Genomic DNA, 18273 nt, shown 5'->3' on the forward strand with positions numbered 1-18273 from the left:
AAATTACTTACCTGGGCTACCATCATTTGCCTTTCTTCCAGATACTCCTCTTTATCTTTTTTGTGGAATTTTGATTTTTTTGGCGGAAAATGATTGTCTCTGGCATCTCTCTGAATTTTGACACTGAGTTCCTGTGGAAACCTATTTTAACACAAACAAAAACAGCTTTGCATTAGCAGTGTACCCATGTAACCAGTACAGGTTAACGGAATTGCTACATAATTGTGTAAGTTATATTTAAGTGCTGTGGTGCCCTAGATTAATTTTGGTCTAATACGGGCAAGTTAAGTTTCAATCTTTTTTATTGAGGATCAACAAAAGACAAAAACAATAGCATTGCCTAAAGCTAGCCTAGGGTAAGCAGGCATCCTTCAAAATTTGAATAACAGCCAGCTCTGCTGGTGTCTGCTGCTGACCCCTGCAGCCCCTGGAGCTAAGGGAAAGGCAATCCTTGAGGTGCTCCCCCATTCTGGCCATGGCAAATGAAGATTTGGGAGATATGGAAGACTCCATGGCCCCTAATCACATTCTGCAGGGAAGCCCCATCATTTTGCGTTATCTTTCTACATCTCCAGGTAGTGGTAGGCTAACTCGGAGGGTGATGGGTGTGGATTGAGGACAGGACAATGGCAAAACTAATATTCTGCATCCATTGTGTGAGAGGTGGCCTGGTATATGCTGCCCAATAGTTATAGTGGGCACCTTGCACCAGTTCAAACAACCCCTTATTGATGATAGATTAAAGACAACCTTATTTGAAAGCTATCCTAGTGGTAGCTATGGAGAGCAGCCTTCAGGCTAAGTCATGAAGGAATGTAAAGCAGCTTGTTTTACCAGTCTATAACGTGGTTAAATGAAAGGAGACCACACCAGGTATATATATGAAATATATGTATTTATTCCTAAACACACCCTACTAGTCTCTTTATGAGGTAAAAGCACATATGTTACACTTCAAATATCACAGAAAATTAGCACAATATACGGTAGGCCCCAGGGGCGAACCAAACCATATATTAAGAAAGTGGTATAAGAACCACGACTTGAATACACACAAGGCCTAGAGCCTGTAGAATCGCTGGGACCCCAAGGAACCACCCAAGGTAGTGACACAGGGGACCCACGGGGAACGTGTGCAGTGTGAGAACACAGCTGCAAGCTCCCGTTAGCTTCTATGGGGAAAGTTGCAGTTAGAATTTTAAAGTTTAATGACACTTAGGAGTGGACTAGGAACAAACCCTTTTGGACTTAGATGGTTCTAGGGCCAACACCCACGGGAGCACCAGAGTACTTGTGTTACCTCACCCAGGGAAGCCGGGTGCATAGGTGTCAAATGGTGTCGGGTCGCGTCGTCGTTTTCAATGGCAGGAGACTGAAAAGTGCTGATGCCGGGAAGAGGAGAAGTGTCCGAAGAGATCAAAGCCTGGATCGAGGATGTGAAGAACCTGAAAGCAGAGGGAACAGAGTCTGGGTCACTTGCCAGTGACCAGGGGCACGATAGACGAATGCCCACCGATGTCGGGAGCTTCAGGTGCGAAGTGGGGAAGCTTGAACTCTTCAACCACGAGGACCAGGAGGCGTCGAGGATGACCAGGAGCTGGATTCGAGCTGCCCACGAAGGATGTTGAGTGCTGCAGGGTCGGTGCCCGGATTGGACACAACAAGCCTTGGCAACAGCAACCTACGCAGGAAGAGGAAAGATGCTTCAGTGCGGACCAGCAAGGTCCTGTGGAGAGTCAGGGAATGTCTGGAGCAACCAGGGAAGCCCAATTAAAGTAAGAGTTGCCTTCACAGGGACTCACCAGTCAGGGACCAGGGATCGCGAGGGAGCCTCGAGCGAACACTCAAAGGGCGGGCTCACGGAACACTTGTGGAGTGTAGGCCAGCAATCCAAGTGCTCGGGGTCTGGGATACAAGTAACCCAATGCACAGCCTCAAAGGTCGTCGAGAAGCTGATGTACTTGCAAATGTGCACGGTGTCCAGGGGTTCCGGTTCCACGGTACCCAAGAGGGCTACGGGTCTCAGCTTTGCTGGGGACTCGGGTCAGCCTCTGGGAAGTCTGGAAACCCACCTCCTGTGTTGCAAAGTCTTCGGCGTCCGGCAGGAGCTTTGGAGATGCAGACCGGACAGATGCGTCTTTGGTGCCTGCCAAGCAGGGGAGTAACTCCTTTACTCCAAGGGAGATTCTTCAGTCATCTAGTCATGTAGATCGTCGAAGTTCCGGGATTTCTGTAGCAGAGTTTCTTCCAGGTGTAATCTAAAATCCTGTAGCCAGGGGTTCCTTTCTTATACCCAAGGAAGGGGTAGAACTTACTCTGTGGACCCACCTATGGGAGGGTCAGGAAAGAGGGGTGGCTACACTCATTTCCTTTGTCCAGTTTCGTACCAGAGCAGAGGCTGGTAGCCTCTGCAACCGGTTTGAATTGGGCTATGCACAGGGACACCAAATGTGCCCCCAGTGCTGAACTTCAAAGCACTCACCCAGCCCTAATACATTAAAGCCTGTCTGGGAGGTGGGAACACCTACCCTGCGATAGGAAACCTATTGTCCAGGCCTCCCCTGCCGGAGTTTCGGTCAGCAGCAGGAGGCCAGACCCGTGTCTGTGGCTGGCAGCATCCATTTTGTGATGTCAGGGCTCTGTTAGCTGGTACCGGGTATACCGGTGCTGTCATGTCTCTCCCTCTAGAAGGTTGGGATCATACTCCCACACCAGTTACTGGTGTGGGGGTATGATTACAAGGTGTTTGACACCAAACACGACATGTTTCCGTGCAAAGAGTCAAAAGTTAGCATTTACCATTTGGTTATAATGCACTTAAGAGTATATGGTCAGGCTGCATCACAGACAACCCTGGAGAAGAGAATCTGAAGGCTGCAGAGGGACTCTGCTCATGCATGGGCACCCTCTCAAACAAAACCTAGCACCCTGCCTTCAGGATTGAAAAGGCCTGCCATAGGGGTGACTGATAGGTTTATATGTGCAGTGATAGGGTGAGATATAGTGAACCTATATCTCAGTAAGGGGTGCATGCACCACCTTACCCAGGCTGCAATAGCAGACCTGTGGTGTCATTTTGGAGGGCTTCCCAGGGGTAGCATAATATATGCTGCAGCCCCTGGTAGGCCTCTGGGTTACCTATGCCCTGGGTACATAGTATACCATATATTAGGGACTTATAAGGGCACCCCAGAATCCAATCTGTGGTGTACCTAAGGTACTAGGAATCAATTTAGAGAGGAAGCAGCTAGGCTGGTGTCCTGAATAGCAGGGCCCCTGCAAGACTAAAGTCGAAAAACAGTGAAACATCAGCAAAATGTGGGGGTAACCATAAGAAGCAGATCCTACTCTCCTACACATTGTCACAGTTCTACAACTGGACAGCATATCAAACCGAATTGTCTAGGAGCAGTGTATTTCTCTGTTGTGGGCCCAAGCAGCTACCTCCTCGGATATGATTAGCCTTAAAGCCAGCCTACTAAGGTGCTACTCAATTTACCCAAGGCATTGTCAGTAAATGAGACAAGCAGGCCTCTGGTTAGAATTCTGGTTCTTTTTTGTGTTAACCATAGCACCTCATAGATGCCATCTTGTATTCAGGGGGTACCTCTGGCATGCACTGTGATCTCCGTGGTACTGCCCTTACCACCCTTGGTCTAAGGTGTCAAGAAAGCAGTGGCAAGAAAGGAAAGCGAGCAAGGCTGTGAGAGACATGTTAATTTTCAGATGCGTCCACTCCTTGCCCGTTTTATAATCCCTCATCTAGAAATAGAAGCTAAGGGTGGGGTAAGGGTTCAAACCATTGATGTAATCAGGATAAGATGGTTCCTAGCATTTTTTTAAATTAATATCCACATATAACTCCGCTTGTAACATAGACCTTTATTTTCAGGTGTTCAGCTGGAGGCTAAGAGGTTGATTAGGATAATTCTTGGTAATTAATAAGACCTCTTTCTTGCTATTTTGAACAGGCCCTGGCCCTTTTTGCAGGGGTATCCCCAAACTTTTTGCCTTCCTCCTGTATTTTTTCGGAACTGTTTTTGTTGGCTTTAGGACTCTGGGCACTTTACCACTGCTAATCAGTGCAAAAGTGTATGTGCTCTCTCACTTTACACTTGGCATGATTGGTTTACATCTGTTTTGCATATTTAATTTACATGTAAGTCCCTTCAGTCCATTCAGTGCCACAGCGCGAATGCTCCCTGTGTAAATATGACATGTGAATTGGTATATCCATGATTGGCTTATTTGGTTTACCTGTTAGTCCCTAGTAGCGTGGCCTGTGTGTGCCCAGGGCTGGTAAACCAAATGCTGCTGGTGGGCCTGCAGCGCTGGTTTGCGCCACCCACAGAAGCAGCTTGTAAAGTGTCTCAGAACTGCCACTGCAGTGTCTATGTGCAGTCTCAAACTGCCATCTTGGCTGTGAAGTGCACCCACTTCCCAGCCCCTGAACCTTCCCTTGGCATCATATAAGCCACCCCTATGGTAGGGTGCATTGTATGTGTAAGATAGGATATGCTCTGATGTGTGTAGCTTGTCCTGGTAGTGAATTACACCCAATTTCGTTTTTCACTACTGTAAGGCTACCTGTTCTCTATAGGCCAGAATGGGAGGTTTGACTATTACACTCTATAGTCCTAACTGACCCAAAGAACATGGTAGAAAAACAAATTTAGTATGCCTGAGCTCAGAATATTAAAATACATCTTTTAGTGAAGTTTATTTTTATATTCTGTGTTTGAAAATACCACTTTTAGAAAGTAGGTATTTTCTTGCCTAAGCCTTCCAGTGTGCTCTGCTGTTATGTGTATTGGCTGTCTGGTTTTGGAGGGACAGGCCAGGCTGAGTCAGACCTGGGTTGAATAGAGAGATCTGCATTGGAGTATGGGGAGGGGTAGCTCCTGGACCTGAATAGGGCTGTGCCTGGCAAGGTGAATGCTGACTCCACCTCCCACTGTGCGTCTGATGGCAGACCCCCTCTTTCTGAAAGGAAGGATGCAGCTTGGTAAACAAAGTGCTCCAGGGCTGGGCAGAACTGGTTCTGGCTGGGTTCAGTGACCTGTGACTCTTTAGAACAAATACTTTTGGGGTATAAATATCTGTGCTGAAACCCCTACAATTTGTATTGCTCCTGGACAACAAGAAGAACCTCTGTTCGTGTAACTGAAGGAATCTGCAGGAGAGAACTGTCCTTGTGCTTGTGTGCTGTTTCTTCGACTGGCCTGCAGTGGTTACTACTGGACTTGGAAGAAGAAGAAAAGGACTTTGAAGGAACTTTTATTTTTGCTACAACAATCGCCCAAGGGCTAGAAGAGAGCTAGCCTCCTGTAGGAGTCTCAGGCACATGAGACTCCACCACCAGCCTCCTGTTTTCTCCCAGCGAGGATTTCTATCGACAGGTGAGGCTCCTGTGAGTTCCAGGGCCTCTAGTTCTACTGTGGAGAAGAGAGTGCTGAAAATCGTCGCTAACGCCCATGAGCGAGCCGCCACAGCTGAAGAGCGTACGGAAAATCTGCCGCTGAGTGCTAGCTACTGGAGATCATCGCATCACCTGTTTACGGGCTGCCAAAGGCTCGATAACCAGAGATCATCGCATCGCCTGTTTGCGGGCTGCCAAAGGTTCGCTGATCAAGATTATCGCATTAACTGTTTGCGGGCTGCCAAAGGCTCGCTAACCAGAGATCATCGCATCGAGTTCATCGCTTCACGACATCGCAGCGCGGATGCTGAGCGTCCGCCATTTTCATCGCATCGCATCAGGATCGTCGCTCGTTCGCGGAACGCCATTTCTTTTCATTGCAACAAGAACGCGCACGCAACAGGCTCGGCGCATCATCTTCCCTTAGCAGCAAGGATTTCAACGCATCGCTGGCTTAGCATGGAGAAGTTTGTCGCTTTGTCCTGCACACAGATCAGCGCATCATCCTCCCTTGCGGCAAGGATTCAACGCATCGCTGGTCACGCGTGAGGAAAATCATCGCTACAGCTCCTTAGCGACATTTTGGTTGCTTTGCTACAGAATCCAGGTATTTTGTGAGTAAAAGGGTCGCAGAGACCACTGCCTTGATCTGAACTCCTTTTTGCACACTTTGAACTATTTTTGCAGCCTTTTAAGAGTAACCCTATTTTTCTAGTATTGTGGATTTTTACTGTTATTGATCTTGTGTTGTCTATATATAAAGATACTTATTTTTATAACTCCTTGTGTGGTGTCCCTTTGTAGTGTTCCTCACTGTGTTACTGTGCATGGTCATAAATGCTTCACACACTGCCTCTGAGATAAACCTAGCTGCTCGTGCTACGTTACCACAGGGTTGAATAGGGGTTATCAAAGGGTGTAGCCCGCTTACTCTGACTTAGGAAGAAGGGTCCTTACTTGGACAGTGGCCAGCCATTGCCAACTAGAGACCCCCATTCCTAACACTGGTGGTCAGCGGTGAGGATCTGGACTTGTATTTATGATCGCATACAGTAATTATACTGTACACTACTAGTGAGTGCAGACCATAACATAACCACGTACGTTTTTGAAGTTTTGATTCTATTTTTGATTATTTTTGCCAGTTATTGCTACAATGGGAAAGCCCAGATCCAATGCCTCTGAGGATATCTCCTGGGACGAAGAGAAATTAGAAACCTACAATGCCAAGCAGCTCAAATATTTTTGCAAACGCTTCACAGTCCCTATCACAGGTCTCACTAGAAGGGAAGAGTATTACAAGGCGCTGAAGGCCTGGTTAGAAGCCAGGGAAGCCGCTAGGAATATGGGAGAGCCTGTGGAGCTGGAAGAGAATGCAGGAGAGCAGCAGGATGAAGTGGTAGATTTGGTGGGAGATAAAGCAGTTTCCTGCCCGGGCACTAGTGTGTCCTCACGGGGTCTGACTCCAGAAGAGATGGAGGACAGTAAGAGAGATAGGCGGCACAATATGGAGATGGCTACGCTTAAAATGGATGGTCAGAGGGACCTAGAGAATAAGAAGTTGGAATTTGAAATTATGAAAGTGAAACTTGAGCATGAGAGAATATCGAGGGAGTTGGAGATTAAAGCAAAGAGTGTGGAGATCTCCCCATCTGGTGGCAGCATACCAGTAGTGCATACTGAGAGTAGAGTGTATATACCCAAGGAGGTTATTAAGGATTTCCACAAAAGTGAAGATATTGGGCAATGGTTTGCCGCTTATGAATTAGCTATGGTGTCCCACCGGGTCCCTGAGAAGGATTGGGGAGGGGGGTTGTGGGGACGCTTTGTGAGTGAGGACAGGGATACCTTGTTGGACATGCCCCCAGAAAGTAGGATTGTTTATGCCCACATGAAAGAAGCTTTGATTACCCGCTATGGTTTGACCCCTGAAATGTACAGGCAGAGATTTAGAACCTGCAAGAAGCTAGAGGGTACCACGTGGGTTGAATATGTGTCTTTTTTTTGCAGAGCAATGGAGCGCTGGGTAAAAGGTAGCAAAGTAGAAACTTTTGAGCAACTTAATGATTTGATTGCATGGGAGCATTTATCTAGTAATTGTTTTCCTGAGCTACGCCAGCACCTGATTGATTGCAAGCTAACTAACCCTAGGAAGCTTGCTGAGGAGGCGGACCGCTGGGTGAGCACGTGGGTTCGCAAGGGTCCAGCGGGAGACTTCGCCAAAGGTGGGCAGGGTCCCCAGCAGAGAAGTGGGGGGGACAGGGGTAAACCAAGGGAGTTCCACAGAGGGCCCCAAAGTAATTCCCAAGAGAACCAACCAGTGGTGTCCCAGCCTCCCCAAGATAAGAAGCCAGTGCCCCCAACAGGTAGGCCTGTTCAGAGGGGGCCCTTTACTTGTTTTATGTGTGGTCAAGTGGGCCAGAGATACTTTGATCCACAGTGTCCTCAAAGGGATGTTCCTGCACCACCCCGTGCACCACCCCGCCAGCTTGCTAGTGTAGCCCTGGGAGGGGAGGGGAGGAGATGGGTGCCCAAGGTGGGTGGGATCCCGTATAATTGACCCTGGTCTCACTAGGAGACTTTGAGATGGTCCCTAAGCCTGCACTGCCTGATAACACTAAAAAGTACAGTGGGTGACCATCAATGGCCAGAGAGTGGAGGATCTAAGGGACACAGGAGCCAGTGTAACTACTGTCAGCTCCCGGTTGGTGTCCAAAGAGCAAGTTGTTCCCCATGCATTCTACCCAGTAGTGTCCGCAGACAACTCAGAGAGCCAATGTGAGGTGGCTCAGGTTCCCTTTGAGTGGGGGGGGGGGTCTCAGGAACTCTTCAGGTGGCTGTGAGGCCCGCCATGCCTGTAGACTGTCTGTTGGGCAATGATTTAGAGAACTCCCCGTGGGCTACGGTGGAGAGGAAATCTCACTTGGAAATGTTGGGTCTGCCTGAGTGGGCGTGTGCTACCATTCGGTCCATGGCAGCCAAGGAGGGTGTTGTGAAAGATCTGGAGCCTGAGAGTATGGCCTAGGTCCCTGCCTTAGAGAGAAGGAGCAGGGGGCGCGGGTAGCCGGCCCCCTTGGTTCCCACAGCCCAGGAGGGAGCAGACCTGAGGGGGATGCCCTGGAGCCTTCCGGGGAGCATAGTGCCAACCTGGGGGACCTGCCTGAGCTGACCCATTGGCAGCAGGAAGGAGGGCCCACCAGGGAGGAGTTTTGTGAGCAGCAAAGAGTTTGCCCTTCTCTTGAGGGTATGCGGCGACAGGCTGCAGCCCAGGCAGCAGGTGACATGTCTGGTTCACATCTGATTTATTGGGAGAACAGTCTCCTGTATAGCGAGCCTAAGGCTGCTGAGCCGGGGTCAGCCTGTGTGCTGATGGTACCCGAGTGCTTCAGAGCCTTCCTACTGGGGTTGGCTCATGACATTCCCTTGGCAGGACATCTGGGGCAGACCAAGACCTTTGAGAGGCTGGCAACCCACTTTTATTGGCCCCAGATGCACAAGAGCTCAGATAAGTTTTTCAGAACCTGTGAGACTTTCCAGGCAAGTGGGAAGAGTGGGGGGAAGATCAAAGCCCCACTCCAGCCCTTTCCAGTTATTAGTACCCCATTCGAGCGAGTGGGCATTGACATTGTGGGGCCTCTGGACCCCAACACAGCCATGGGCAACAGGTTCATCCTGGTCTTGGTGGACAATGCCACCCGGTACCCTGAAGCCATCCCGCTCCAGACAGTGACGGCCCCCATGGTGGGACATGCACTGATGGGTATCTTCTCCTGTGTGGGGTTCCCCAAAGAGGTGGTGTCCGACAGGGGAACCAACTTCATCTCCCAGTACACGAAGTCTCTGTGGAAGGAGTGTGGGGTAACTTATAAGTTCACCACTCCTTACCACCCCCAAGGTAACGGTCTGGTTGAAAGGTTCAACCTGACCTTGAACGGCATGATCATGGGCCTAGAAGAGCCCCTGAGGCGTAAGTAGGATGTCCTCTTACCATGCCTGTTGTTTTCATACCGTGAGGTGCCACAGAAGTCCTTAGGGTTCAGTCCCTTTGAACTGCTCTATGGCCATCCGGTAAGAGGCCTCTGAGTCTGGTCAAGGAAGGCTGGGAGCAATCTCCCAGGAAACCTCCCCAAGATGTATTTAGCTACATGTTGGCCTTCAGGAACCAGATTCGGCTTTTCAGAAAAATTGCTGAGGCAAATCTGGAACCCGGCCAGGAAGAGATGAAACATTGGCACGACCAGAATGCCACTCTGGTTGAGTTTCAACCTGGTCAGAAGGTTTGGGTACTGGCCCCAGTGGAGCCTTATGCGCTCCAGGATAAGTGGACCGGTCCATTTGAGGTGGTGGATTGCAAAAGTCCAGTTACCTACTTGGTGGACTTTAAGTCTCCCAGGAACCCCCTGCGGGTCCTGCATGTGAACCGCCTGAAGCCCCACTTTGAGAGGCCTGAAGTGGGCATGCTTCTTGCCACAGATGCAGGGATGGAGGCGGAGAGTGTGCCTCTTCGTGACCTGTGCGCAGGAGAGAAGGATGGGTCTGTAGAGGGTGTGGTCCTCTCCACCACACTGACCCCAGAGCAGCAGAGAGATTGCCGCCAGCTGTTGGGGCAATTCCCTGATTTGTTTTCCCTGGTGCCTGGTGTCACTGAGTGGTGCATGCTTGAAGTGGACACCGGGGACAGTCCTCCTGTCAAGCACAAGGCTTACAGAGTGACTGACCAGGTCAGGGCCTACATTAAGGAGGAGGTCTCCAAAATGTTTGCCCTAGGGGTGATTGAGTCCTCTAGCAGCCCCTGGTCCAGCCCCGTGGTCTTGGTACCAAAAGCTGCAGCGCCTGGTGACACTCCTGAACTTAGGTTCTGTGTGGACTACTGAGGTCTTAATTCGGTCACGAAGACCGACATGCACCCCATCCCCAGAGCCCAGTACCTCAGCACGTTTGATCTAACGTCTGGGTACTGGCAGATCGCCTTAACTGATGGGGCAAAGGAGAGGTCAGCATTCTCCACACCAGATGGGCACTACCAGTTCCGTGTTATGCCCTTTGGGATGAAGAATGCCTCTGCCACCTTTCAGAGGTTGGTCAACCAGGTGTTGGTTGGCCTGTAAGATGTCAGTGCCGCCTACCTGGATGACATTGCAGTGTTTAGTTTCTCCTGGGAGGACCACTTGCGCCACCTCTGGGAAGTGTTGATGGCGCAGCGCAGAGCAGGCATCACAATCAAGGCCAGTAAGTGCCAGATTGGGCAGGGTTCTGTGGTGTACTTGGGACACCAGGTGGGGAGTGGCCAGGTGGCACCCCTACAGCCCAAGATTGAACCCATCCTGGCTTGGGAGCCCCAAAGGACCCAGACCCAGGTGAGGGCCTTCTTAGGACTCACGGGTTATTACAGGAGGTTTGTCAAGGGGTATGGCAACATTGTTGCACCCTTGACTGAGCTGACTTCCAAGAAGCAGCCAAAGACTGTGAACTGGACTGACACCTGTCAGAAAGCTTTTGACGCCCTCAAGACTGCCATGTTTACAGCACCTGTACTCCAGGGGCCCAATTTTGCTAAGGAATTTATTGTCCAGACAGACGCTTCAGAGCATGAGGTGGGGGCTGTTCTGTTACAGATGAATGAGGAGGGACTTGACCAACCTGTAGCCTTCATCAGTAGGAGGTTACTTCCACGGGAACAGAGGTGGAGTGCAATTGAGCGGGAGGCATTTGCTGTGGTCTGGGCACTGAAGAAGCTGAGACCATATCTGTTTGGGACTCGCTTCTGGGTTCAGACAGACCACAGACCCCTCAGATGGTTGACGCAGATGAGGGTTGAGAATCCCAAGTTGTTGAGGTGGTCCATTTCCCTACAGGGTATGGACTTCACGGTGGAACACCGCCCTGGTACAGAACACGCCAATGCTGATGGTCTGTCCAGATTTTTCCACCTTAGTGATGAGAACTTCCAAGGGGATGGGTAGTTCTCCCCACATTTCAGCTGGAGGGGACTCGTGTTAGACCTGGCACCATTGGCGTGGGTCTCCCTTCCATTTTTCGCTGTTGTCTCCTCTGTTTTTGCTGGTAATAAATGATCTGGGCGCTGTGCCACTGCCATTCAGTGCCACAGCGCGAATGCTCCCTGTGTAAATATGACATGTGAATTGGTATATCCATGATTGGCTTATTTGGTTAGTCCCTAGTAGCGTGGCCTGTGTGTGCCCAGGGCTGGTAAACCAAATGCTGCTGGTGGGCCTGCAGCACTTGTTTGCGCCACCCACAGAAGCAGCTTGTAAAGTGTGTCTCAGAACTGCCACTGCAGTGTCTGTGTGCAGTCCAGAACTGCCATCTTGGCTGTGAAGTGCAACCACTTCCCAGCCCCTGAACCTTCCCTTGGCATCATGTAAGCCACCCCTATGGTAGGGTGCATTGTATGTGTAGGACATGCTCTGATGTGTGTAGCTTGTCCTGGTAGTGAATTACACCCAATTTCGTTTTTCACTACTGTAAGGCTACCTGTTCTCCATAGGCCAGAATGGGAGGTTTGACTATAACACTCTATAGTCCTAACTGACCCAAAGAACATGGTAGAAAAACAAATTTAGTGTGCATGACCTCAGAATATTAAAATACATCTTTTAGTGAAGTTTATTTTTATATTCTGTGTTTGAAAATACCACTTTTAGAAAGTAGGTATTTTCTTGCCTAAGCCTTACAGTGTGCTCTGCTGTTATGTGTATTGGCTGTATGGTTTTGGAGGGACAGGGCAGGCTGAGTCAGACCTGGGTTGAATAGAGAGATCTGCATTGGAGTATGGGGAGGGGTAGCTCCTGGACCTGAATAGGGCTGTGCCTGGCAAGGTGAATGCTGGCTTCACCTCCCACTGTGCGTCTGATGGCAGACCCTCTCTTTCTGAAAGGAAGGATGCAGACTGGTAAACAAAGTGCTCCAGGGATGGGCAGAACTGGTTCTGGCTGGGTTCAGTGACTCTTTAGAACAAAGAGTTTTGGGGTATAAATATCTGTGCTGAAACCCCTACAAATTGTATTGCTCCTGGATAACAAGAAGAACCTCTGTCCGTGTAAGTGAAGGAATCTGCAGGAGAGGACTGTCCTTGTGCTTGTGTGTTGTTTCTTGGACTGGCCTGCAGCGGTTACTACTGGACTTGGAAGAAGTGGAAAAGGACTTTGAAGGAACTTTTATTTTTACTACAGCAATCACCCAAGGGCTAGAAGAGAGCTAGCCTCCTGCAGGAGTCTCAGGCACATTAGACTCCACCACCAGCCTCCTGTTTCCTCCCAGCGAGGATTTCTATCTGCAGGCGAGGCTCCTGTGAGTTCCAGGGCCTCTAGTTCTACTGTGAAGAAGAGAGTGCTGAAAATCGTCGCTAACGCCCATTAGCAAGCCGCCGCAGCTGAAGAGCGCAAGGAAAATTATCGCGCTGCTGCCGCTGAGTGCTCGCTACTGGAGATCATCGCATCACCTGTTTGTGGGCTGCCAAAGGCTCGCTGACTTCAAGATTATCGCATCACCTGTTTGCGGGCTGCCAAAGGCTCGCTAACCAGAGATCATCGCATCGCCTGTTTGTGGGCTGCCAAAGGCTCGCTGACCTCAAGATTATCGCATCACCTGTTTGCAGGCTACCAAAGGCTCGCTAACCAGAGATCATCACATTGAGTTAATCGCTTCACGACATCGCAGCGCGGACGCCGAGCGTCCGCCATTTTCATCGCATCAGGATCGTCGCTCCCTCGCGGAGCGCCATTTCTTTTCATCGAAACAAGTTCGCACACGCAACAGGCTCGGCGCATCATCCTCCCTTAGCGGCAAGGATTTCAACGCATCGCCGGCTTAGCGTGGAGAAGTTTGTCGCTTTGTCCTGCACACAGATCAGCGCATCATCCATCAAGGATTCAATGCATCGCTGGTCACGCGTGAGGAAAATCATCGCTACAGCTCCTTAGCAACATTTTGGTTGCTTTGCTACAGAATCCAGGTATTTTGTGAGTAAAAGGGTCGCAGAGACCACTGCCTTGAACTGAACTCCTCTTTGCACACTTTGAACTATTTTTGCAGCCTTTTAAGAGTAACCCTATTTTTCTAGTATTGTGGATTGTTACTGTTATTGGTCTTGTGTTAAGTCTATATATAAAGGTACTTATTTTTATAACTCCTTGTGTGGTGTCCCTTTGTTCCTCACTGTGTTACTGTGTATGGTCATAAATGCGTCACACACTGCCTCTGAGATAAGCCTAGCTGCTCGTGCTACGTTACCACAGGGTTGAGCAGGGGTTATCAAAGGGTGTAGCCCGCTTACTCCGACTTAGGAAGAAGGGTCCCTACTTGGACAGTGGCCAGCCATTGCCAACTAGAGACCCCCATTTCTAACAGTTACTCTTTGTGCATACATTCCAGATAGAAGCAACACAGAAAAGGCTTGGTGTGACAAGAGAGGTATCTGCATACTGATGGTCTTCCTGGGCTGGGAGAGAGGGAGGTGGGGTGCACTTACATTTGTATAGGCTGTGTCCTATCCTCACACAAAGGGCTCTACTTTACCTCGTACTGATGTCTGGAGCCAGGGTGGGGGTTGAGAGGTGGTGTAGTGCACTTCTAAGATTTATTTTTAAGTTACCTACACATCAGAGACATTTTGAGTATAAGTACAATGGTTCTGACCCCATGTTTAGGGACACTGAGTGGACTTGTAACCAGACACTGCTGGCTCTACATTATGCACCAGAGGATTGCTGTGCTGTCAGGAGGAAGCACCATTTTTGGACTACTTGCTTTGTTGGGGCTAGCCTGCTGCCTGCTAGGATGCTGAAGGTACTGCCACTCTGACAAGTGATGCTGTGTAATGGCTTGCCTGCCTACTGCCTCCTGACTGCTCCCCAGTTGCTCTCCAAGGACTGGGTTGTTTGCTCGCTCCCTGTTTCTGCCACAATTTGATGTTCAGCAGGTATTGGGAAACTTCCTGCTGCTGGACTCTATTGATAGCCGATGGAAATCTGTTTACTTAATGTGTGGTGAGCTTTTCAAGATTGATTTGAACAGTGGATGAAGACTAGCGCGGGCGAGCGCTTCAGTCTTTTCTGTGTTTCCCTGTCACAACTAGTGCATGGTGGGCATCATGGGAGGCCTCTTGTAGTTTTGTTCAACATGTGTCAAGTTCTGTCATGTAGTTCCTACAAATCTATATAGGATCTGCATGCTTAGATAACATAAACTACGAGATTGGTGTCCAGACTGATTCCAGACACCCCCAAAGGATATGTTAGCTTTTAGACCAGCTAGCTCACAGTGCCACCATGTGCCCCCTAACCCTACATAGGAGTGAATAGTTTCTGGCAACTATCAAACATGACAACCCTTGATCCTTCAGGGATCGTGGAAACAGTGCAGTACTTTTCTCTCAGTCACTCGTGCTGAGAGAGATACACAGAATAAACGATGGGGACATTTTCAATAAGCATTTATTGAACCAGCGTCATTCTAGTATAAAACATGTTTGCCGTGACAATCATTAAACAGAAACAGATGCATAAGATTATAAGTACCAACAGAATAAATGAAAGGTAGAATTCTGCCATGGTGCTAAAACGGTGATTATATGCAGGCAAATAGATACATGTCAGTAATCTAGTGTACTCCTACTATGCAGACCCTATCTAAGTGTACCTAAGTGTACCGAGCATGTATGTGGCTGTAAAGCCAAGAATCCCCTAGGAAAGAGCCAGCCCATTACTTGATGGGAGAGAACGAAGGACCCAGCCTTGGTCTCGAGTTAGACACCCCATAAGGGATGTCAAACCCCTGTGTGCTGTAGTTTCTGCGTGCAGGAATCTCAGCATCTTATGTCAGCGTGGAAGCTTCTCTTCTAACTATCTAGTGTTCGGTATGGTTCTTTTATACCAAAAAGATAGCCTCAGGGTTCCGTACACAATCGGTATGTTGTGAGTACGGTTATGCAAATAAACCTAGAACAATACCAGCAACTATACAAAGCAGTCCTTTCGCCCTAGGATAAAGATGACCGTGACTTTTATGCAAAGTATGTTTATGCTATGATGTACGTCATGTGCAGGGGACTTTTCTAAGAATCCTCATGCAAAATAAATGAGGCTGATCGACATTTATTAAGCACATAACTGGGTAAAAGGTTAGTACTAGAACCGTTGTGCACAGCAAGGTCGGGCAAAGGTAGGCAAAACGTTGTGTAGCTACCTAAGCCCAGATTGAGGTACATTGGGGTTCATAACAGTGCTTGGTACTTTCCTGCCCTCAGCATGTGGTGAGCGTATTTAATCCCAAGGATCCCTTTACTGCCATGAGCAGAGCGAACCTTCTGATTTGATCTGCATGGGCCCATAGCCAAGAAGTCGCCAGTCACGTCAGAATTCCCTTCTGCACACAGAGTAGCTCCAGTTACTGACATTTCCACAGCAGTGGTCTGAGAGGCACCAGAGGGTCCCAGACATGCAGCAACATCAGCGCTGCTCCGTATGCGGGCATTTTGGCAACAGCGATCTGAGAGATGCAGAGGATTTCAGGCACGCTGCAAAGTCAGAGCTGCTTCCCCTAGAAAGGCTGCATTGATCTCAGCAGCTGCCCCTCACTGTGTGGTACAGGGGACAGAGCGAGGTCGCCCAGCAGCGACCTAACATGTGTATGTGCCCCCTCCTTTATTGGCACATACTTTTGGCGGCAGTGGATGAGTGTCACAGTACAGGGCAATTATCATATTATTCGTAATATGCCTGCAGGTGCTCCTATGGTCTAGCCTAACGGAAATCATTGTACTAAAGGTCCCAAAGTGTACTGTAACCCCAATAATAGGGGTGCAGGGGTTTCTGTGTTTGGTGATGTATGTATCACATTGAAGCATGGTGATTCATGTGTGTTCTTGCTATAACCAAACTGCTGCATTTCATGCCCTCATGTAGGGAAGTATGTTGTTTTGCATTGCATTGTTTAGGATAACGAATACTTGATAATATGTCTGCCTAGTATGAGGCTTCATGATGTTTTGCAACATAACAGTCATTGTCTAATATCACACATTAAGGTGTTTTTGACAATTGTCTAGTTGATAACGTAATTACTGATTTATGATGTTTTGGTCTATGGTTTACACATAATATAATATATATTTTTTATATAACATTGTGTGAAGTCTCTTTTGTGGTGTATTTATTGTGTCACAGGTGTAAATGTGTTGCACAAATGCTTTACACATTGCCTCTGGGATAAGCATGATTTCTTTGGCCACGCTACCAAGGGGGTGAGGTAGGGTTTATCTCAGGTGTGTAGCTCCCTTACCCTAACCCTAACTAGAGTGGTGGGTTCTGCCTGGCTTAGGTGCATACCCTAGCCAACCAGAAACCCTATTTCCAACTGCCTGTATATTATGATGGCATTTGTCCTCTTCAACATTATAGCTTTAATGTGAGTTAATCCATCCTACATTGCTGGTCACATATGGAACTTCCAGAAGCAAATCCAGAGCTGAAGTTTCCTTTATCAGTGGCTTTTTTTAGATGCATTTTTGGAAGGAATATTTATTACAACTTATGATATTTCCTTTTCTGTAGCATGAAATGTAGTCAGGATATCCTTTTCTGACAGCTATCACCAGCACAGATGTACTCTCTGCTCTGTGGGCCTGCCTTAGGTAGCAGAGTGTGTGCCCCTTCTGAGGCAAGCTATCTCTTGATTAAGAAATAATGTGTCCCAAGCAAGTCACATGCTACTCTATCTAAGATGTAGGATGTTTTTTGTATTATTTTAGAAAAACAGACAATTCTCCAAATGGCCAAATCAAAAAGAATTGGGTAATAGGTAGAGGAAAAAAGTATGTGTGCAATTTGTGGAGATTTTCATCTTCTAACCCAATTGAATGAAGTTCCAGACATACATCAGGAAAATCTACAGTACAAGAGCTTCCCAGGCATTCTCCTTCATACCCGATTGCTAGGTGTGCAGATTATCTGCATTATGGGCAAACAGGAAGGGTAGGGTTGAGATGGAAATGAAATGTCATATCTTTCTAACTGTTTTTATATATGGAAAGAAACATTCTTTGAGGAATTCCCTTCCCCTACTCCACTTAAAAAAAGTTTACAGTTATGGTATCCTTTGTAAAGTCAAGGCAGCATTTTAGCCTTTTTCAAATGTATCTTATTGATCGATAATGATCCAAACTTGTTGGTGATGTCTTGCATTTTAAAGCGGGGGGTCAATGTCTGAGTTTCCTAAAAATATGAACTGATGTCTGCATATGGAAATAATATGCTACATTCTCTGCCCATCAGTATTTCTTTTATGCCTGCTGCTTTTCTGGTCTGGAATGCCAAGTGTTCTAAAGCATTAGCAAATTGTGTTGCGATAAAGGGCACCCCTCATCTGAAATGATCAGGCAATATTACCACCTCTGATCTGATTTTATCTATGCCTGGGGTGATACAGCTTCTTCATCCATCCTATAAAAGTAGTGAGGAAGCCTTGAAGACTTTCACTAGGAATATACATTCTGCACAAACAAATGCTTTCTCAGCATCGATTGAGATCAATGACGATGTGCCTGGCACTTAGCGTCTGTTATGTATGATGCGCATAATTCTCCTAATGAGATTAGAGGAGTTTCTGTTCAATATGAATTCAATTGTATCTGTGTGGATAATCTACCATTGATCTGTGGACTTTGTCAGCAATGGGCTTCATCAGAATTTCCATATTTAGTATGGAATTCAGTTGGTAATTAATGTATTGTAAGCGGTCTTTAGTTGGCTTGGGAATAAGGTTTATGTGTACTTATATCATTGTGTTCAGAAGCTCACCTTGAATAGTTTGTGTTTTATACAGCTTTGTGAGTC

General features: G+C 48.0%; 1 protein-coding gene across 1 annotated transcript in view; it reads right to left on the reverse strand.

Annotated features, from left to right (window-relative positions):
• The window catches only part of CDKL2 (cyclin dependent kinase like 2), a 477181-nt gene that overhangs the window by 80181 nt on the left and 378727 nt on the right, over nucleotides 1-18273 (reverse strand). Inside the window, exon 8 of the mRNA XM_085635210.1 lies at nucleotides 12-141. Coding sequence (XP_085491336.1) covers nucleotides 12-141 — 130 coding nt within the window. The remainder of the gene's footprint in view (nucleotides 1-11; nucleotides 142-18273) is intronic.

The sequence above is a fragment of the Triturus cristatus genome, chromosome 2_1 (assembly GCF_964204655.1).
Source record: "Triturus cristatus chromosome 2_1, aTriCri1.1, whole genome shotgun sequence".
Lineage (NCBI taxonomy): Eukaryota > Metazoa > Chordata > Amphibia > Caudata > Salamandridae > Triturus > Triturus cristatus.